This window comes from Onychomys torridus, chromosome 22, assembly GCF_903995425.1.
Source record: "Onychomys torridus chromosome 22, mOncTor1.1, whole genome shotgun sequence".
Classification (NCBI taxonomy): Eukaryota; Metazoa; Chordata; class Mammalia; order Rodentia; family Cricetidae; genus Onychomys; species Onychomys torridus.
Genome location: NC_050464.1, coordinates 31,468,375 through 31,489,981, shown reverse-complemented (window position 1 = coordinate 31,489,981; position 21,607 = coordinate 31,468,375). Strand labels below are relative to the sequence as shown.

General features: G+C 46.2%; 1 protein-coding gene across 8 annotated transcripts in view; it reads left to right on the top strand.

Annotated features, from left to right (window-relative positions):
* Hectd4 (HECT domain E3 ubiquitin protein ligase 4) overlaps nucleotides 1-21,607 on the top strand; it is a 177,548-nt gene that overhangs the window by 104,025 nt on the left and 51,916 nt on the right. For 5 of the 8 annotated variants that reach the window (XM_036171562.1, XM_036171557.1, XM_036171560.1 and 2 more), the window contains 16 exons: nucleotides 1,368-1,503; nucleotides 1,599-1,755; nucleotides 1,850-2,016; nucleotides 4,732-4,878; nucleotides 6,046-6,230; nucleotides 8,099-8,252; nucleotides 9,147-9,427; nucleotides 9,603-9,792; nucleotides 10,928-11,009; nucleotides 12,429-12,631; nucleotides 13,606-13,741; nucleotides 14,857-15,039; nucleotides 15,278-15,442; nucleotides 15,764-15,933; nucleotides 16,912-17,027; nucleotides 18,792-18,895. In XM_036171562.1, the coding sequence (XP_036027455.1) occupies nucleotides 1,368-1,503; nucleotides 1,599-1,755; nucleotides 1,850-2,016; nucleotides 4,732-4,878; nucleotides 6,046-6,230; nucleotides 8,099-8,252; nucleotides 9,147-9,427; nucleotides 9,603-9,792; nucleotides 10,928-11,009; nucleotides 12,429-12,631; nucleotides 13,606-13,741; nucleotides 14,857-15,039; nucleotides 15,278-15,442; nucleotides 15,764-15,933; nucleotides 16,912-17,027; nucleotides 18,792-18,895 (2,576 nt within the window). The remainder of the gene's footprint in view (nucleotides 1-1,367; nucleotides 1,504-1,598; nucleotides 1,756-1,849; nucleotides 2,017-4,731; nucleotides 4,879-6,045; nucleotides 6,231-8,098; nucleotides 8,253-9,146; nucleotides 9,428-9,602; nucleotides 9,793-10,927; nucleotides 11,010-12,428; nucleotides 12,632-13,605; nucleotides 13,742-14,856; nucleotides 15,040-15,277; nucleotides 15,443-15,763; nucleotides 15,934-16,911; nucleotides 17,028-18,791; nucleotides 18,896-21,607) is intronic. The other 3 variants (XM_036171561.1, XM_036171563.1, XM_036171558.1) reach the window with 1 other exon arrangement.

Sequence of the window (21,607 nt, the reverse complement as noted above, 5' to 3'; positions counted from 1 at the left end):
AGAGGACCCAGGTTCATTTCCCAGTACCCACATGGCAGCTCACAGCTGTAACTCCAGTTCCAGAGGATCTGACAACCTTATACAAGCATACATGCAGGCCAAATATCAACAATAAATAAATAAATAAATAAATAAATATATAAATAAATAGGTAGGTAGACGATACTTTTTTTTTTTTTTTTTTTTACCTTTTAAGACTTTATTGGGAGAGAGGGAAATAGGGAGAGAGGGAGAGAGAAAGAAAGGATCAGAGAAACAGAGAGACCACACAGAGGGAAGAGAGCGGAAAGAGAAAAGGGTAGACATTACTTTTTTAAAATTTAAAAAATAAAGTAACTATGAGACTAGATAGATGGCTCAGTTGTTAAGAAAGCGTCCTACTCTTGCAGAAGACCCTGGTTCACTCTCCAGCACCCATGACAGGAGCCTCACAACCACCTGTGACTCTGTCTTCAAGAGATTGGATACCCTCCTTTGGCCTCCATAGAAATTGGCACTCATATGTGTGCACACACATACACATGCGTGTACACACACACACACACACACACACACTTGAGAATGAAATAAATATTTAAAAAAATTAAAACCAAAAAAATTCAAGTTCCAGATTGTGCAGCTAGAAAACAAAAGCAAATCTGGGCAGCACCAAGACCCTATAAAAATGCAGGGATACAGCAGACGGGGTCAGTATCTGCCTACCTAATTAATATGCAGTAGCCATGGGTTCAATACCAATACCCCCAAAAAAGAGAGGGAGAGAGGAATTGATAATTCCATTTTGTGCCTTCTTGCCTTTTACTTTCCTCTGTCTTGGACACTGAACCTAAAGCCTTCTGCATGCTAAGCAAATGCTGTACCACTGTGCTGTAGCCCCAGCTGCCCTGATTTTTAGAATGCTTATATTGAAGACAGGTATGATGGCATACACTTTTCTTCCCAGCACTCAGGAGATAGGCAGGCGGATCTCCAAGTCTGAGGCTAGCTTGGTCTACAGAGTGAGGATGAGCACAGACAGGACTACACAGAGAAACCCTGCCTCAAAACAAAACAAAACAAAAAAAAAACACTAAAAAGAATGCTTATATTGAAATGAACACTGATAGTTATAAATGAACTTTTATCCTATCTTTGGAAAGCCCATTTAATTAAAAAAAAAAAAAAAAAAGACTTTAAATTTTCAAGCTAAAAATAAAATTTAGCCACATATTTAGGTTTTTAAAGTTACTGCTTACTCTCTTCAGTATTCTTTGCTAGCCCAATTACTGGCTGAGCCCTGCCCTAGGGGCTTCCATTGCGTGGATGTTGCTGTACCTCCCTATAGATGAGACACCAGAAGTGGTAAGCGTTTTCCCTTCTTCCTGCAGCATGCAAGTCTGCTTCAGAAACAAAGGTGGCATCTCATGCTGTCCGGCAGCCTGTTTTCCTTCGAAGCATGTCTGCTCCTTCTGACCTGGAAATGATTGGTAACGAGGACTTGGAATTTACTAGAGCAAATCAGAGGTAAATGGTCTTTGGCCGAGGCAGATCCCGGGGTGTAGTTACACGGAGTGTTCAGACAGCCTCCCTGAGCATGGTTATTTGCTCATCTGTTACAGTTTTGTTCTCTGTAGGCGTCGTCACGTGACCAGCCACCGCAGCAGCTCCTTTACACTCCTGCAGTCGCTGGCCATCGAGGACAGCAGGGACAAGCCCACTTACAGCGTCCTGCTGGGGCAGCTGTTCGCTTTCATTGGCACTAACCCCGACCAAGCGGTAGGTCACAGACAGCACATCTCCGATGGACGGCTCCTGGCAGCTGGAGCAGGATGGCAGTGAGTGTCAGCGTCCTTCCTCCTGTGCATTTCAGGTGTCCAGTAGCAGCTTCCTTTTGGCTGCACAGACAAGGTGGCGGCGGGGAAACACTCGGAAGCAGGCCCTGGTGCACATGCGGGAGTTGCTGACTGCTGCCGTGCGAGTTGGGGGCGTGACACACCTGGTGGGGCCTGTGACAATGGTCCTCCAGGGAGGACCCAGGTCAGTGGTTTCCATTCATTCACACTGTTCCATCCACCATGGGCAAAAGCACGGCAGCATTTGCTAATGGTGTTCTCAAATTTTGTTTGTTCTTTGAGATAGGGTTGCTCTGTGTAGTTCTGGCCGTCCTGGATCTCGCTCTGTAGACCAGGCTGGCCTCGAACTCACAGAGATCCGCCTGCTGCCGCCTCCTGGGTGCTGGGATTAAAGGCATGCACCATCACCACCCACTGTTTTCAAATATTTTTATAGTGGTGTATGATTTTGAAAAACATCTTGGGATACAAGCAGAATGGGAAGGTCTCTTTGATGCTGTTCATCCTAAATTGTCTCTGTTGTACCAGCCATATACACATACACAGTTCCTCAGTTCTCTTTGTCTGTGTGATGATTCCACATGGAAGAGTTTATGTTACATGTTTGTCCCTACAGTTATGCTTGCTTTTCTCAGTATATCTTGGATATCACCGTCTTTTCAGCCCATCCTTAAAGGATCTGCTTCTTCATTATTGAAGCACCACAGAGCTCCACTACACTTTTGTTTTGTACTTACCTCATGTCTCCTCATGCATGCATAGGGTCATTAATTATTTTCTTTCAGTTTTGCATTGACTACAGTGATACAGTAAACATGCTTTTATATACTTTAGTGATAGTTTTTATTTGATCAATTCCTAAAACTGTCATTATAGATCCTAACTCAGAAGGCCTTGGCATGTGTTTGGGGAATTTTTCATGCCAAGGGTCAGAGGCCCCCAGCAGAACAGGAAAGGCTAGAGCTGCCACTGGAGCCTTGTACCTTCTGGTGCTCTTTGATGCAGTGTGGCCAGCAGGCAGAGGGTCAGTGGCTGCTAAAGAGAATGCTTGGAGAAGTTTCTGCCAATCAGGAGAGCTTGTGCCTTTTTTTTTTTTTTTTTTTTTTTTTATTTTTTGAGAAACAGCTTTAGCGTGCTAGAGGCTTGAAAAGACAGAATTTTAGGTATTGCTTTGGTGGGTCTCTCCTTAGCTGTTGGTCAGAGACTGCCATGTCCAGAGCCAGCAGTCCTGTGACAAAGCCTATGACTATGTACATGCCCACCATTTCCAGGGGGCCTGGAAGGAAATGTTCAGACACCAGCCACTCCTACTTTAATTACCTTTTCATTTTTGCATAGTCTTTAATATCACTTATTACAATTTTGAAAATATGAAGAAAATTCAGAAGAATAGAATTCATCTTTTTAGGGTTTTTTGGTTTTTTTGGATCAGATTTCTTTATGTACCTCTGGCTGCTGTCCTGGATCTCACTCTGTAGACCAGGCTGGCCTTGAACTCACTGAGATCCACCTGCCTCTGCCTCCCAAGTGCTGGGATTAAAGGTATGTGCCAACACCACCTGTTTTTTTGTTTGTTTGTTTGTTTGTTTTTTCCTGCAGAAGAATAAAATTCTAATGTACAATCTCCTAACATTTTAAGTGTATATTCTTGTTCTGACTATGGCTCTCTACTGTGCTGCTTCCACAGCTGGGACTACATCATACTTGACAGCCAGTTCTCTGTGTGTTCATGTGTGCGTGTGTGCGCGTGCGTGCGTGCGCGTGCATGTGCTCAGTCAGGCACACAAACAGCATGGCTCCTGTGTGACAGTCACAGGAGAATTCAGACTCAGTTCTCTCATTCCGCCTTGATGAGGCATTGACTGTCTTCTGTCACTGCAGTGTATCCCCAGACTTGCTGACCTGTGAGCTTCAGGCTCGTCACTTCTGCCTCCCCTCTCTCTGTAAGAGTATGGATGTTAAAGGTGCCACCATATCAGTTCCAGAAAGTAAACTCTGGTGTCAGGCTTGTGCAGACAGGACATTTATCCACTGAGCTGTCTTCTGGCCCAGTTTCCTATTTTAATTTTACTCACTTATTTATCTGTTTATTTGTTTATTTTTGGTTTTTTGAGACAGGGTTTTCCTGTGTAATGGCTCTGGCTGTCCTGGATCTCACTCTGTAGACCAGGCTGGCCTGGAACTCGTGGAGATCCACCTGGCTCTGCCTCCTGAGTGCTGGGATTAAAGGCCCAATTCCCTGTTTTTAAACTCTGTTTAAAAACATTATTTGTGTTTATTTTTGTTATTATAAACAATGTTATATTACAAATCTTTGTACATAAATCTTTGTAACTTCAACTCTCAGCTAATGTTAATTGAAATAGAGTCAGCCCCATATTGTGTTTTTACATTAGAAAAGGATTGTTTTTCATTATCTGGGTTCTCGTCCTCTGCTAGTAATTAGAGTGTGAACTTGAAGGTGACGCTGTCTGGTCTGGTAGACCTTCGCTTTTGCATTAATGTCACTCCATTTCCAGTCCCCAGTGCTGCGCAGGCTATGACAGACTTGTCTCGTGGCTTATTCTCAGATAAGTTCCTTGTTCTGACTACTGCCATGTGTTCAAGCTTCCTCATAGGTTCTGAAGAACCCTGCAGGAGAGAGCCCTGTGTAACTTTCCCTAAGCCAAGATTGTCTGGGGTCCTCCTCAGTGTGGAACATCTTGTTTGAGGGACTCCTGGGCATCCTTCCCAACACTTTTCCATGACCCTGCAGCTTTTAGCATTGAGCTTGGTGATCTCCAAGATCCCTTTATCTCTGGATTCTTGGCACTGGGCTTCTTGGAAGGGCTCCTGTGCGTCCCTCCATACATTACTGCTGATGTCTTCAGGACACCTGAGCTTGGTCTTTGTCTCCTAGAATTGAAGAGCTCACCTGCGGTGGGATGGTGGAGCAGGTCCAAGAAGCCTTCGGTGAGACCATGACCTCTGTGGTGTCTCTGTGTGCTCGTTACCCTATTGCTTGTGCGAACAGCATTGGGCTCCTGTGTACCATACCTTACACCAGGTGAGTGCGGATGTGCCATTGGCCGTGTGGAGGGTATATCAATGTAGTCAAGTAAGCAGAAGGCAATTGTTTTGTTTTTTTCTTGTTTTTTAATTTATAAAACTGGATTTTGAGGAGCTAGAGAGCTGTCTCTTGCTGAGGACATGAGTTCAGTTTCTAGCTCCAGGGGATCCAACACCTTCTGATATGGCACGCACCTGCACACATGGTATACATCACACTAGACACATACATACACATGAGTAAAACTGAAATCGTCAAATTGGATTTTGTTTGTTTTGGTTATCTAATACCTTCCAAAGATTCTATCCTACTGGCATGTGTCTACAATTCCTTAGTTGAGTGATCAATTGTTGCCATCAGGATTATGTTACTGTGTAGATTTGCAGGTTCAACAAAAGGACATATCTGGAGCTGGGCATGGTGGTGCACGCCTTTAATCCCAGTACTCAGGAGGCAGAGGCAGGAGGATCTCTGTGAGTTCCAAGCCAGCCTAGTCTACAGAGCGAGTTCCAAGATACCCAGGGTCTGTTACACAGAGAAACCCTGTCTGCTCATTTTGTCTTGGCACAATTATTTTCTTTCTTGAGTCACTTAATTAGCAGCTTAGAGCTGTTAACTGTTCATGGACTCATTTGAATGCCCTTATAATAAGATAATTACTCAGGAGAGGGGATGAGGCTAGAGAGATGCTCAGCAGTTAAGAGCGCTGGTTGCTCTTCCAGAGAACCTTGGCTCTGTTCCAAGCACCCACATGGAGACTCACACCTCTCTGCAATTCCAGTCCTTGGCCTCCAAGGGCACCAGACACACACTGTGCACAGATAAACATGGAGACAAACCACATAAGTAATTGTTTTTGAAACATCCTCATTTCCACAAAAAAAAAAAAAAAAAAAAAGAAAGAAAACAGATTATTTTGTCTATTATTGAGTTGACTCATCAGTTTCTGGTTTGCTCTCGTGTGTGAACAAACCTGATTTTGAAGGCACTTCTCTTAGGGCATCACCACAATAGGAGAAGTGTTCTGGGTGATTGTACATGGTAGTACCCTTAACAAAAAGGAAAGGATGTATTCCACCCCTCTCTGATAGCCTGAACCTTCCTGAGAGCTTCACAAAGACTGGTCAGCTGTGGTTTTTCATTCCATTTCTGCTCTTTCCCCAGGAGTGAAGAGAAGTGCCTGGTCCGCAGTGGCCTTGTGCAGCTCATGGACCGGCTCTGTAGCCTGAGCAGTCAGACCGAGTCCAGCTCCAGTGAGAAGCAGACCAAAAAGCAGAAGGTGGCCACCATGGCTTGGGCTGCCTTCCAGGTGTTGGCCAACCGCTGTGTGGAGTGGGAGAAAGAGGAAGGTGAGCACTGGGACTCCACTCTGCCCGTGGGTGGCAGAGGAGAGGGCAGTATTAAACTACTAATCAGGTGGCCCTCACCAGCTGATGAGTTCATGAAGCTCTATATGGGTGTGGTTCTGTGTAAACTCACAGCTGCCCAGTGGCACCATCTGCCTAGTAAGGAAGATGCTAGCCCCCAAATTTAGATCATGTCTCTTCTGCCCCAACCCAGCTGAGGATCGAACCCAGGGCCTTGCACTTGCTAGGCAAGCACTCTACCACTGAGCTAAATCCCCAACCCTAGATCATGTCTCTATAAATGTTCCTGTAGCACTAACAGTCTCCATATTTCTGTGAAATTATTGTGCCATTGTATTTTAAAGAGGATATTTTCAAATTCTACTTTTGGTGGGCAGTCCAACTTTAAAAGTTAACTAAAGGACTAAAGAGTTGATTTAGAGCTGGGAGGTGGTGGCACATGCCTTTAATCACAGCACTTGGGAGGCAGAGCTAAGCAGATCTCTATGAGTTCGAGGACAGCCTGGTCTACAGAGTGAGATCCAGGAAAGGCACAAAGCTACACAGAGAAACCCTGTCTCGAAAAACCAAAAAAATAAAAAGAGTTGACTTAGTGGTTGGGAGTACTTATTGCTCTTGCAGACAACCTAGGTTCATTTCCCAGCACCCACATGTTGACTCACAACTATAGGTAACTCCAATCCAAGGGGCCCTGACACCCTCTTCTCCCCTTAGGGGGTGGGATACAGGCACACATGGTGCACTTACATACATGCAGGACAAACATATGTTTTAATTATTTATTTTATTTATTTACTTTATAGCTTAGGTCCTTTATAAACTCACACAGTGTTTGCATGGAGCCTGTGTGCATCCTAGGCTACATATAATGCCTGCCTAATACAGTAATACAGTATCAATGCTCTGTCGATCATTTTTATACTGACTGGACCTTCTTTTTTTTTTTTCTTCAAGACAGGGTTTCTCTGTGTAGTCCTGGCTGTCCTGGAACTCACTCTGTAGACCAGGTTGACCTCACAGAGATCCGCCTGCCTCTGCCTCCTGAGTGCTGGGATTATAGGCGTGCACCACCACCACCTGGCTGTATTCTAATGTCTTAAAGCCTATTATACTGTATAGTAGACAGAAGAATCGTTGAGTCATTGTCCCTTTAAGAACTGTGGTCGGGACTGGAATTGGCTCTTGCCGCTCTTTCAGTGGACAATACAGTCCCAGCACTCACATCGGGTAACTCACATCCACCTGTTACTCCAGCTTCAGGGGACCGGATTTGCTCTTCTGGCCTGTTTGGCATCTGCACACACATGTGCATACGTGTGTGCATGCTGTGCAGAACTGTAGTCTGGCAAAAGAAATTGGTGAACAAATAATGATGGTGTGATGGGAGCTCTGGCCCCAGTGGAGTTGCTTACTAAGTGCTAAGGAACAGACTGGCTGAGTTAGAGATCCAGAAAAGTTTCTCAGGAGAGAGAATGTGAGTACAGGACTGCTGAGCTGAACAGACAGTGTGTGTAGGCTCTGGGAGCTAGACATGCGTAGGAAACTCAAGACATATGTGGCTTTTACAAAAGATACTTGTGAAGTGGAACTAGAGTGAACATGGAAATTGTGTTAGTCCTCTGTTATACATGACTTAATTATATTTCATCCTCACGAGAAGGCCTCCCCTCGGCACTGACTGTTATGTGTAGATATGGTCTGATGAGACTCTGACTGGTTAGTGAAACATTGAACAAGATAAAAGAGTCTAAAGGATGGTTTAATGAAGGGAGATGGAGAGGGAGGACTCACATGCAGGGAGGGAGGACTCAGTGCTCACTGTTCTTCCTTCCTTCCTCCCAACTCTGAAGGTGGCTCTACAGAGGCTGTGCACTCAGGGCTGGCCCGTCAGGTGTCCAGTCTCCTCACCAACCACCTTGCACGAGCCACTGAGTGCTGTGGCAACCAGGCTGCTGGGAATGATGCCCTGCAAGATGTCCTGAGCCTTCTCAATGACCTCTCCAGGTATGGAAGGCCCTGGAGAGCAGCCTGTTCCCCTTCAGTGGCTGGAGTAACTTTTGCTTCTGTTAATTTTGGAACATTCAAGTTTCCAGATCTTTTTGACACACTGGTGCTTCAAGAAAAATGGTAGAGAATAAAGTCATTGAAACATGGTATTTAGTCTCAGAATGTGAGGATTGTCTAGAGGAACAATACACTGTTGTTTGCTTTATGACTTGATGGCACTAGCCACTGGCCTTACAGGCACGTATACCTGCATTTCAGACCCAGATTTCAATCATCTCAGAGTAATGTAAAGGATCAATTGAGGATGGTGGGTAGCTCAGGGGTGAAGTACTGTCTGATGTGCACAAGACCCCAGCCAGGTTCTATTCTCCACACCATACACTCATAGAATCAGTCAGGGCCTGTAATTACTTTGTTCTTTTGCACTTATCTAAATAAACAGGAGTGATTCTCCATGGGCACTCCACGTTCCTGTCATGTACACAACAGTGCATCCTTTTGCTGGCTCAGTTTGGCTGTCGCAGGTCACTGTGTTGGGGACTGTAGTTACTGGGACAGTGTTGCTCTTGGCACACAGGTTCTGAAGGCATGAGTGTAGAACTGCAAAGCTCCTAGTCTTGGTGATCCTTGAAATGCTCTGGACACCTGAGCTCGAGGCACCAGAGATCAGAAAAAATGAGGAAATCATCCTTTCCAGGTGTTATTGGTTAGTTTTATAAACACTTATTTTATGTTTGCTCCAGACTGCCATTCTTTGCACACAGTGTCAAGTCCATGTCTTCCTTCTGAGGTCTGAGCTCACTGGTTTGTCTAGCTCTACCTCAGGAACACTTGTTTCTAATGTCTATGTGAGACCTTGTCAGCACAGCACCCTTTTTCTCGGTCTTGCAGGAGCCACATAGGGAAAGCCATCTTGAGCCAGCCAGCCTGCGTGTCTAAACTCCTTTCCCTACTGCTGGACCAGCGCCCATCCCCAAAGCTGGTGCTGATCATCCTTCAGCTGTGCCGTGCAGCTCTGCCTCTGATGAGTGTAGAGGACTGTGGGAATGTGGAGCTCCCACCCTGGAGCTACTCCGTCCCCTCCCTGAACAGTGAGCAGGAGGACCCTAGTGACCCTGCCTCCAAGATCGCCTCTCTGCTCTTAGCCAAGCTAGCAGACTATGTGGTCCCAGGTGAGGAGTGCCTGGACAGGAGGTGATGCTGGGGGCTCAGCTCCTGCTGTGGCCAGGCCCCCAACTGCACCTGTGTGTTCCATGATAAAGGAGAGAGAGGTGGGAGAGGGAGGGCGAGAGAACCACACAAACAGCGCAGTGCTGCTTCTAAATAGGCCTTGATTTTTGCTTTAAGGATGTCAGACGGTTCTTTCTCCAACTGCTTCTGAACCTGATACCACATTGACAAAAACCAGTCCTAAGAATCCCTTAAAAGGAGATAAAGATCCTGGAGAAGAAAGTGAAGCGGTGGACGGCAAGCTCTCCATATTCATCCACAAGCGGGAAGATCAGTCCTCCCATGAAGTCCTCCAGCCACTGCTGAGGTGACTGCAGTGACTGTAGTAGTGGTGCCACCAGAGACCACCCGTGTCTCAGGCACTGTGCCCAGCCCTCTTGACAACCCAAGGAGGCACACACTGTTGCTGCCACCCTGAATGCAGACCTAAGCCACTAGAACCCCAGTGTGAGCTGTGATGTGGTGCGTCCTGTCTAAGCCATAGAGGGCTCAAGCAAGTGGCGAGCCAGCCACTCCTGTGTCACCCCTGTGGGGTCCATAGTGACTCTAGCTGTGAGGACAGTGCTTCAGATGTTGACACTCTTCAACCAAGGCAGAAAACAAGGAAGTTTCTAAAACATTAATTGACTGAAGTATAAATGATACAATGGCTAACAAGGAAACAAAACATGTAATTATCCTTAGAGGGTAGTGGGGTGGCCTACTGTATAGCACAGGGGCCTTAGACAAGTGCCTCTCTTGATAAGAGTGATCTGTGAACTCATCCTCGTGTGTGGGTCCCTTGTCTACCAGGATGGCATATGAGAAAGTGGTCTTATCTGAGCATAATCATGGTAAGTGCTCAGGTAAAGAAGTCTCCAAGAAACATGTGGCTGCATAGCCATCACAAAAGTGATATAACAAGGCCCATTCTGGAGAAGAGGGTGCTGGGTTGTTAGGAGCGAAAGCCAGGCCTCCCTGTGGGCACTGCCTTCACGCTGCGGTTGAGCCGCCTGTGTACCTGGCCACCTCCTTAGAGCTGTCTCTAGGGTGTCGTGTTTGTCTGAATTCTTAAAAATGGACTTTGTTTGGGGTCCTAAAACATCTAAAATTATGAAAAAGTTATTTCTTTTTTGAAAAGGGAGAGTCTATGGATTTAAAAGCTAGTTTTAGATCCAGCAAGATGGCTTAGCAGATAAAAATCCATTGCCACTAAGTCTGGTGACCCAAGTTTTGTCTCAAGAACCCACTTGATGGAAGGTATAAATTGTCCTCTGATGTCTGCATCCATGCTGTGATACACGCATAAACACACACACACACACACACACACACACACACACACACACTAAAGCCAGTGTTAGCATCTAAACAGAGCCTGAACACGTGGTTGCTAGGTGACACATGCTCCCTTCTAACATTCTCCTTAAAAAGGCTCAACCTCTCTGCTTTCCTTTTTGCAGTAGCTCAGAAGGACGGCCTTTTCGACTTGGTACCGGTGCCAACATGGAGAAAGTTGTGAAGATGGATCGAGACATGACCAAGGTAACCACATGGGGAAAGCTGATAGAAGAACATTTACCACACTTGGGGCTTGCAGAAGAAATCGGCTTTTTAAATGTTAATTCAGTTGCGTGTGGTGACATGGCCCTTAGTCCCAGCTGAAGCTTAGTTTAAGGCTAACCTGAGCAACATAAATAAGATATATGAGATGTCAGCTCAAGCTTACTAAGTAGCCAAGAATGACTTTCTCTTGCCTCCACTTCCCAAGTGCTGGGATTTTAACGTCACCATGCCTCAAAGCCTCATACATGCTTGGTAATCACTCTACCAACTGAACAATTCCTAATAAAGAACTGAGGTTGTTTTTTATTTTTTTTAACTTTTTTTTTTTTTTTTTTTTGGAGCTGAGGACCGAACCCAGGGCCTTGTGCTTGCTAGGCAAGCACTTTACCACTGAGCTAAATCCCCAACCCCAAGAACTTAGTTTTGACCTATACATTTTTCTTAGCCCCTTTAAGGAAATTTTATAGTCATAAAATAGTTATGAAATTAAAGAGAGGTGAAAGGCTGCTAAGAGAATAATACTCAAGAATGACCAGGGCTGAGGAGGTAGCTCAGTTGGTAGAGTGCTTGCCTAGAATGCCCTGGGCTTGATCCCCAGCACTTTGTGAACCAAGAGTAGTGATAAAAGCCTGTAATCCCAGTGTTCAAGAGGTGGAGGAGGCAGGAGGATCAGAAGTTTAATGTTTCCCATTTTATATCACAAGTTTGAAACTAACCTGGGATACATGAGCCCCAATCTCAAAAAGACGGACAAATAGTAAGTATAGACAAAAAATCATAAAGATATAAAATATGCTCACATTCACAACTCATTAAAGGAATAAAAGCAACAGTGATGAACAGTTTTTTTCAACCAGATATTGTTATGAGACATGGTAATACTCATTAGTGTCAACCATGGGTGACTAGACACCTCAAGATCCAGGGATAGAACTGAAACACACAGTGCGGGTGTACCCCTTTTATCCTAGCACTCAGGGCTCAGAGGCAGGTGGATCTCCAAGAGTTCTAGCCTAGCCAGGGCTGCATCGTGAGACAACATGTTCTTCTACTTATTTGAGAACCAAACAGAATAGAACTTCTGTGTCTATAAATAAGGGATGGCTAAAGACATTAGCACATTTGAATAATGAGATGCCAGGCATTTAGAAACAAACCTAACTCAAAACAAATCAAGCAGATTGTAAGGTGTGTGTAGAGCAGGACCCAGTAATCACAAAGTCACCATTTGCTAAGGAAACTCTAGAGGGTTCAGAGTTTATGGAAATGTGTATCCAGTGTCTATGTTTATGTTGTTTATGGTATTCATCCCATGGGGACGGACAGGGAAGAGATTTGAGAGAAGGTGAGCTGGGAAGAATGAATGAGCAATGCAGGTGTCTTCAACCCAAACCCCAGGGTGGCTGCTGTGAAGTGATCACAGAAGAGGCCTCAGCCGCCCTCCGCAAAGCAACCAAGTGGGCACAGTCTGGCCTCATTGTCAGTGTCGGGCCACCAGTAGAGTCCATCAACCCAGAGACTGTGAGTGGGCTGTCCACGGGCGACAAAAAGAAAACCGCCCAAACCTCCATCTGCCGAGAGAGGAACTCGGAACTCGCTAGGTAAGCCTCTCAAGGAGGAACCACCTGTTGAACTCTTGCAGACACACTGCATAATGGGTGTGTTAGTAGGGCTTTAATTGTATGCCATCCCTTAACCTGCTGAAAAGAAGGAGTCAGGGCAAGAACCACTCACGGCTGTAGGATTGCTCTAGGGAAGAACCACGGAGCTAGTGCTGAGGCTGCCAAGGCAGCCAGGTGGACATGGTGGCTGAGGGAGTCTTCTGAGTGTTAGTAACCTGCCTTGCACATGGTGCTTCCCCCTGTCCCAGATGACCACACCCTCTCTCTGGGGACAGAGTCAAGGGGACACTGCCTTGGAGAAGCTCATGGTGTCCCACGCCCACAGGCGAGGTGAGCTGCAACTGTGGCTGTCTTTGACCCCAGGGTTTCTGTGGTAAAGGAAGCAACGTGGGGTCCATTGTTGCAGAGTGTGCCAGCCAGCACTTCATAACTCAAGAAGCTCGTTTAGCTCCGGTTTGGAGGCTCAGGGGCATGGTACTTGTATGCCCCAGTTCTCAGTTGTATCACATGGTGACAGATCCTGTCAGGAGCAAGTGTTTATATCTCAAATTAGGAGCTAAAGGAGAGTTGGAGGAGCCAAACTCAGGCTTTTCTGCAGCCCTAGCTGGAAATAGCCCTTACAAAGGCAAGTCCCCAGTGACCTAAGAACCTCCCATAGGCTTCACTGCCTACCATTAGCTCTCCCCTGGGACCACTGTGAACTCTCGGGAGACAAACAATACCCAAATTGTAGCACAGAGGATTCTTCACATACCACAGAAAAAGATCAAGAAGTGGTTTCTTCCTGGTGTTGCTCTTGCCTGTCATTTGTCAGCCGACAAACTCCCTGTAACATATAAGCCTTTGTCATGTGTAAGCAGGAAATCCTTCCATCCTCATTAATTCTGAAATCACTTTTCTGTACTTTTGAACATCACTGAGCATTGAAAGTTTTTCCACATTGACACTTGTAGGACTGACCCTGTGCGACCCTTCATCAGTGGGCACGTGGCAAACAGCATGGCTGCAGAAGTGATCGCCTTGCTTCATAGCCTGCTCATGGCACCTGAATCAAATGCTGCTCAAATTTGGACCACAACAGCAGAAAAGGTCAGCATGGGGCTGCTGCCCAGCCAAGGGCGTAAGACGGAAGCATCACTGTAGACATGCACAGAAGGGTCATCCCAGGAGACAGTGTCCCTGTGAGTCAGACACTCCTGCTCTCCTGGAGTCTCCCCTGCCCCTGCTGGTTCTGACTGCAGACTTGCAGGCGTCAGGACAGTGTGTCAGGGAGACAGTGGCAGTCCTGCTGTCCTTTTGCTTGCATCAGACTGGCACTGACATTAAGGTGTCAGGTGTCCCTGATTATTTTGGCCATTGAAGTCCTAGGGAGGCCTCTGTGTGATCGCACTGCCAAGGGCTCTGTCTTGTACTGCTCCATCACAACAGTAGTCTGGTTGCCTGAACCATCCCCCTTTCCACTGCCACTCTTCAGGCCAGGGCCTGAAACATGCCCTAGAGCTGAACATTGACATGCAGACATTGGGGGTGGTTTCCCCTCAGGACACTGACTTCGTGATTGTAGTGGGTTTGTAATACAATGTTACATTCTCCCATGTTATGAAGTTGTCTGTTTCTCCTTCTGTCTGATTATACAAAGGTACCTATGGATAGAATGTCACTGGCCACACTTGTGGTTTTTGTCTCTTCTACATCCAGAGTTCATGTGATAGCTGGGCCCCGGAGCACTGTTAGTCATTCCACCATTCTTGAGACCAGTTGCCAATGCTTTATCTCCCAGTGCCTGGTCTCTTTTTTTTTTCCCGCAGTGGTAGTGCATGCCTTTAATCCCAGTACTCAGGGTGTAAAGGTAGACGGATCTCTGAATTCAAGGCCAGTGTGGTCTACAGAGTAAGTTCCAGGATAGCCAGGGCTACACAGAGCAACCCTGTCTCACAAAAAAATCAAAGCAAACAAAAAAAGATTTATTTATTTTATCTTAGTGTGCATGTATTGCCTACATGAATGTATGTGTACCACGTGCATGCCTGGTGCTTGTGGAAGTCAGAAAAGATGATTATCAGATGCCCTGGAACTAGAGTTAAAGATATTTGTAAACCACCATGTAGGTGCTGAGAACCAACCCTAGGTCCTCTGCAGGAGCAGCTAGTGTTCTTAACTAGCGAGCTGTCTTTCCAGCCTGTCGTCCTCCTCATTACACACAGGTTCTGTCCCGAGCACTGATGTACATTCCACAACTGGGGAAATATGCAGAAAGCATCCTGGAAAACGGGAGCAGCAGTGGCCGGAAACTCGCCAAACTGCAGAGGATTGCACGCCAGGCTGTTGCTGCACTCTGTGCACTGGGAGGCTTTAAAGAGACAATCAAGATAGGCTCCGAGGTCCAGGTAACCCACCCCTGCTTTCCCTAGGCATTCCTACACTTCCCCCATTAACCTGAGACAACTCGGATGGCAGCATGTCTCTATTGCTGTGAGGTTGCCGCCTGTTAATTTGATAGTGTCTTGGCCTTGGATCCCCATCAGAATCAGTGATTACTATAGCACTGACAGTGACAAGTCCCTCCCTCTTGTCCTTTTAGATAGCTTGAGCATGGCATGTGGTGCTAATAATCTCCATCTCCAGGTTTTAGGTAGAGGAATATCGGGAAGCATTGGAGTTGTGGCTTCTATCAATGAACAGGAAGGTATAGCTACAGTCAGATTCCCTCCTGTGGACTGCCGAAGGACATCTCAAGCAGCAGACACACTGACTATTCCCTTGTCTAGACTTTGTGTTCCAAGGTCAGAGGTAAGGTGATGGTTACCCTGCTTTGTCAAGCACCTGTGTAGATGCAGATTGTGTTACTGTGGGGCAGGCAAGCGCTTTAGAGAAGTGAGGGGCTTCACTTCACCTGTGATAGTGTTTACATACTGGCTGTAAAGTTTACACAGTGATGTGGTGGGAAATTCATCGACATGATCAAACAAATGTGTTAGCTTGGGATATATATTCCATAGCATATGTGATGTCTGGTCGCTCTGGCCTGGGTTATGACTTTCTGCAGAGATCTTGATAGCCACGTAGTCATAATGCCTTTGTTCCCTTTCTCGGGCCTCCCTCCCGCTGCAGGCGCTGCCTCTGCATAAGCTGTCCATTACTGAGAAGGTGGTCCAGGCAGTGCAGTCCATGCTGCTCCCTCAGGAGGGAAGCCTCTCTATCCACACCTCACTTCCTGCAACGGGAGACGGTTCGGCACCTGTCATGGCAGTCGTCCGGCTCCTGGCTGAAATTCGAACAAGGTAAGCTGGCCTGGTTGTAGAGGGTTCATAGCCTGAAGCTCACGTCAGCCAATCCCAGGCACCATTGTCACACACCCTCTATCCAAGCTGGGTCCCAGTTTCTGCTGCTCTGGTTGCCTCCCGCAGTGACTGTGCCCTGTGGCTTACACTTGCTGCTGCACTGGCTGCTCTGCTTAAAGAACCTGGTGCACTGCAGGGTCACATGACCACTTTTCTTCAGTGACTCAGGGCCGTCACTTCTCAACCTGGTGAAGGAAAATTAGGGAATGCTTTCAGTACTGTATCCCAGATGTCTCTGTCTACAAACACGTTTACTTTACTAAACATGAGTAACACAGTTGTCTTGTCAATGAACTTCTCGGAAACTTTTCAAATGACTTAAGTGAGAGAAATCAGGAGTTAGCTATTCCATCTCTGGTTCCCTCTTACTTCTGGAACTCTGTCATTGCTCACAAGGCACAGTGAGCTTTGACAAATGGCCACTTTGTGTCTCCTTCTAGTGGAAACTGCATTGCAGCAATGACTGGGAACAAAGCTTCTTAGACACCGATTCCAGGGTGTCTGTGGGGAATCGATCACAGAGCCATCCTCAAATGCCAAACCTATGGCTACTCACATCCTCCTATAGAATGAGACGCACAAGCGTGGGACCCACATGTCCTCCACGCACTGTCCTCAAGCTCCCTGTGCAGTGCCGATGCTGTGGAGGACTGCAGAGCTTGTTAGTGTTATGCAAGGTGGTGGCCAGGGAAGAATGTCCACACACATTCAGTCAGGAAGCTTTTCCATATTTTTAGTTTGGATGGTCAAATCCATGGGTCCAGACCCTCATGGATATGGAGAGCCAACTATATATTTCCAAGCCAGTCTGCTGTAGAAAAAAAGATGTAAAATGACAGAATTGATTGAAATGCTTCGCAGTTGGTCTCTTAAAGAATGAACATTGATGACTTGAAATGTGAATCTTTTAACATTAAGAGCATGCCTGGTCATGGCGCAGCTTTTAGAAGACAGTCTGTTTTGTGAAGAATTCATACAGCAGTGTCCAGCAGCTGTGGAAGTTCTGAACCTTGTAGCCCAGGAGTGCAGTGCTGGTAAGTGCCCAGTGAGCATCTGTGCAGCATCAGGTGGAATGCTAATTGTGTCCACATTCAACATCTGCTGAGCTCCAAAGACAGTGCTCTTCTCCACCCCTTGTGCTTGCCAGGAAAGCAGTGCTCTTCAGTGAGCACCAGGCCCAAGCCTGAGTGTTCTCATGTTACCTTTTCTACATTTACATCAATACCAGGAGAGTTTGTGCTGACATCTTTCCTCCAGACAGCCTGCATTTAAGAAGTGCAGGGTTTGTTTGTGTTTTTGTTTTTTTGTCTCAGTATGTAGTCCCAGCAGGCCTGGTGTAGCAGGAATCTTAACAGGTCTTATTAATAAAATCAAACCTGGAGCCAGGTATTGGGGTGAATGCTGAAAGATCAGAGAAGCAGAACAAGCCACAGCCACCTCACCTTGCCAATTCCTCACCTGATCCTGTTTCCTCAGACTGGAAGCCTCTATGTCTTCATCTGAATGAGTCTCAGCTGAACTGCCGCTCAAAAACCTAAAAGCTTAACCAACCTCTAGTTCCTGGTTTTCACGCCTTATATATCTTTCTGTTCCTGCCATCACTTCCTGGGATTAAAGGCGTGAGTCACCATGCCTGGCTGTTTCCAATGTGGCTTCGAACTCGGAGGGATCCAAATGGATCTCTGCCTTCGGAATGCTAGGATTAAAGGCGTATGTGCCACTATTTTCTGGCCTCTGTATCTAGTGGCTGTTCTGTTCTCTGACCCCAGATGAGTTTATTAGGGTGTACAATATATATCGGGGAACACAATATCACCACAGCCTGGAACTTTTTTTACTAGATTTTTTTTTTTTTTTTTAAAAGATGTGTTTGTGGGGATTTAGCTCAGTTGGTAGAGCGCTCGCCTAGCAAGCGCAAGGCCCTAGGTTCGATCCTCAGCTCAAAAAAAAAAAAGATTTGTTTGTATTTTATGTGTCTCACCTGCATGTGTCTTTGTGAGAGTGTTAGATCCCATGGAACTGGAGTTACAGACAATTGTGAACTGCCATGTGGCTGCTGGGAATTGGACCCGGGTCCTCTGGAAGAGCAGCCAGTGCTCTAACCACTGAGCCATCCCTCCTACATGTAGAACTTTGATACGGACCAGGATGGCTTCAAATTCAGATCCATCTGCCAGGATGCTAGGGTTAAAGGCATGCACCACCATTCCCGGACAGCATTAACATTTAAAATCAACTGAATTTTAAGTGTGATGGCCTTCACCTGGCATGAGTTGGGTATTCCCGAAATCCTATAACTTTGGAGGTTGGGGCAGGAGGACAGAACTTCCAGGCCAGGTCGAGCTAAATAGTTTTAGGCTAGCCTTAGCTATACACAAAGGCCCTATTTAAAAATAAATAAATAAAACAAAGAGGGTGGGTTCCATCATTTTTCAGATGGTAAGAATCATAGGTGTCATTTGCTGAGTGTTTGTCCTGTGCCTGGGCTTGTCGAAGAGCTTGGCTTGAGTTACACCATCTCATCTTCAAGACCCTTGCAGGGATGGGTGCCCTCGCTGCCTTGGGTTGTGGTTGGAAGACACGGGGAATCCCTTATCCTTGCCAGCACTCCAAGTCCAGGCCGCTCTACTCCAGGGCCAGGCTGCTGGGCCCACTGTGCCTTGCTGCTGGGCTTTGTGAGGAGACAGGTGGCTGGGCCTTTTCTCTTTTGTAAGGATGGAGATGGTCTCTGTAGGTGAATGTTGGTGTTTCAGTGCTCCTCCCAGAGCTGTTTCACAAGTTTTCTGTGCCCTCCACAGGAGAGCGACTTGCGGTTGTGGAGGTGCAGTGTGAGCGGCTCAGGATGCTGTACCGGGACTGTGCTCGGCCCCCTCCCCCTCCCCTGCAGGCTGACCGGAGACAGGTGGGACATCAGTGCCTCCCTGCGGGCTGTGACTCTGCTGTTAAATAGACTGAGCATCCGGGGCTGAAGTATAGCATGGAGGTGGAGCACCTGCCTGCAGTGAGCATGTGCAGTCCTTGGCAGCTGCGCTGTCACCTTTGGATGTCAAGAATGCTGAGCTACATTCTGAATGCTGGAACATTGTACTAGGGAGCAGAATTTATTAATATTTGAATTATGATGACAAAAAGACAGCTTTAAAAAATTAGGAAACTGGAGAATGGTAAAGTGATGCCATGAAACCGTGAGGGCCTGAGTTTGGCTTCCCAGCACCCATGTAAAAGCCAGGCACAGAGACACACACCTGTAATCCCCATACTGGAGTATCAGAAACAGAAGTATCCTGGGGTCCCTGGCCAGCCAGTCTAACCAAATCAGTGAAAGACCTTGTCTCAAAAAATAAAGTGAACTGAGAGAGACACCCATTATGTCCATGTATGCAAAAAACCAAAAAACCAAAAACAAAATCCCACGAAACTAACTAAAAAGTTATGTACTTTGTAAGTATTAGAACAGCAGTTCTCAACCTGTGGGTAGCAACCTTCTTGGCAAACCTCTGTCTCCAAAAAATATTAACATTACAATTATAGCAGTAGCAAAATTATAAAGTAGCAATGAAAATAATTGTATGGTTGGGGTCGTTATAACATAAAGAGCTGTATTAAAGGGGTGCAGCATTAGAAAGGTTGAGAACCACTGTGTTAGAGCATGACTGTATTAAGGGTGCAGCATTAGGAAGGTTGAGAACCCCTGTGTTGCAGGAATTTTAAAGGTACTTGTTAATAAAACTCAAACCCGAGGCCAGTTATTGGGGTGAATGCTGGAAGATCAGAGACACAGAACAAGCCACAGTTTCTCACTTGCTCCAAAGCCTGAACGCTTCTCCAGCCAAATGCTTAACTAAATACATGCTTTTCTCTCCTTTAATTCCTGGTCCTCACGCCTTATATACTTTTCTCTTTCTGCCCCCACTCCCTGGGATTAAAGGTTGGGTTTCTGGGATTAAAGGCGTGGATCTCAAGTGGCCTTGAACACACAGAGATCCACCTGGCTCTGCCTCCCAAGTGCTGGGATTAAAGGCATGCACACCACCGCCCAACTTCTGTTATGGCTTACTCTTCTCAATTTCTAGCCACCATTTTTGGCTTTGTTCTAGTGGCTGTTCTCTGACCCCAGATATGTTTATTTCGGGGAACACACAATATTTCAGGGAACACAATACCCACCACACCCCTGTGTTAGAGCATGACTGTATTAAGGGTGCAGCATTAGGAAGGTTGAGAACCACTGTATCAGAGCATGACTGTATTAAGGGGTGCAGCATTAGGAAGGTTGAGAACCACTGTGTTAGAACATGACTGTATTTAAGAGGTGCAGCATTAGGAAGGTTGAGAACTGCTGTATCAGAGCATGACTGTATTAAAGGTTGTAGCATTAGGAAGGTTGAGAACTCCTGTGTTAGAGCATGACTCTATTAAGGGTGCAGCATTAGGAAGGTTGAGAACCCCTGTGTTAGAGCATGACTCTATTAAGGGTGCAGCATTAGGAAGGTTGAGAACCCCTGTGTCAGAGCATGACTGTATTAAGGGTCGGTGTCAACAGGGGCTGAGGAGGAGAGAAGTGGGTGAGAGGCTAGAGCTTGACTTCCAGTGAGTGTGGGGTCACTTACAGTGAGAAAACAAATGCTCTAGACCGGAAAGTGGTGATGGCTATATGACTCCACAAACATACCAAAACTTGACATGGGCAGATTTTATGTTAAGTCAGCCATGCAACTAAATCACTGCATGGAAATAAAAGCAATGCACAGACCTCACTTGACATCTCAGCTTCTTGTTACCGTGGTGTCCTTTAAAGGTGAGTGTGTTCTCATCCAGCTCTTCCTTCTCAGCAGTAGGTGAGTCCCTTTCTGTACTGCCCATCAACAGCTGTGTCTACCATGTGCTGTGCACACTTACTCCTCAGGCTGTTATTGGCAGGCCTATGATCTGATGATGCCCTTGCAGCCATGCCCTTTGTGTAGGATGTGTTGAAATTGGTGGGTGGAGAGAAGCTGTGTTTCATAGGGAAGACTGGCACTTGAGTGAAGTATTGGAAACATGAGGCGACAGGCAGCTGACCTAGGACAGACACTTACCCATCTGAGCAGTGTCCTTAGAATACAGCTTCTCTATACATAGTGAACTAAGATTGTCCTACCAAAAAAATACCATTACAAGCTCAAGAAGGAGAAATGGAAAGCCAAGTAAGAAGATGAGCAGTTGGAGTTCAGGGGAGTAATTTCAGAAGGACTGGGCACAGGAAAAGTGATCCAGGCCAGCCTGGTCTACAGAGCAAGTTCCAGGACAGCAAGGACTACATAGAAAAACCCTGTCTCAAAAGACCAAAAGTCAATAAATATATAAACAAAACAAAAAATTTAAGTTCATGTTGGGGGAAAAAGCTAGACTTAACAAAATAAAATAGAAATAAAGCTTTCCTCTTGTAAAGACTTATTTTTACTTTGTGTTTTGCCTGCCTGAATATGCATCTCATGTATACAGTACCAGAGGAGACCAGACGAGGGCATCAGACCCCTAGAACTGGGTGCCGGGAAATAAATTCAGGTCCTCTGCAAAAGAACAGCCAGTGCTGTTAACCTCCGAGCCATCTCTGTAGCCCAGAAGATATACT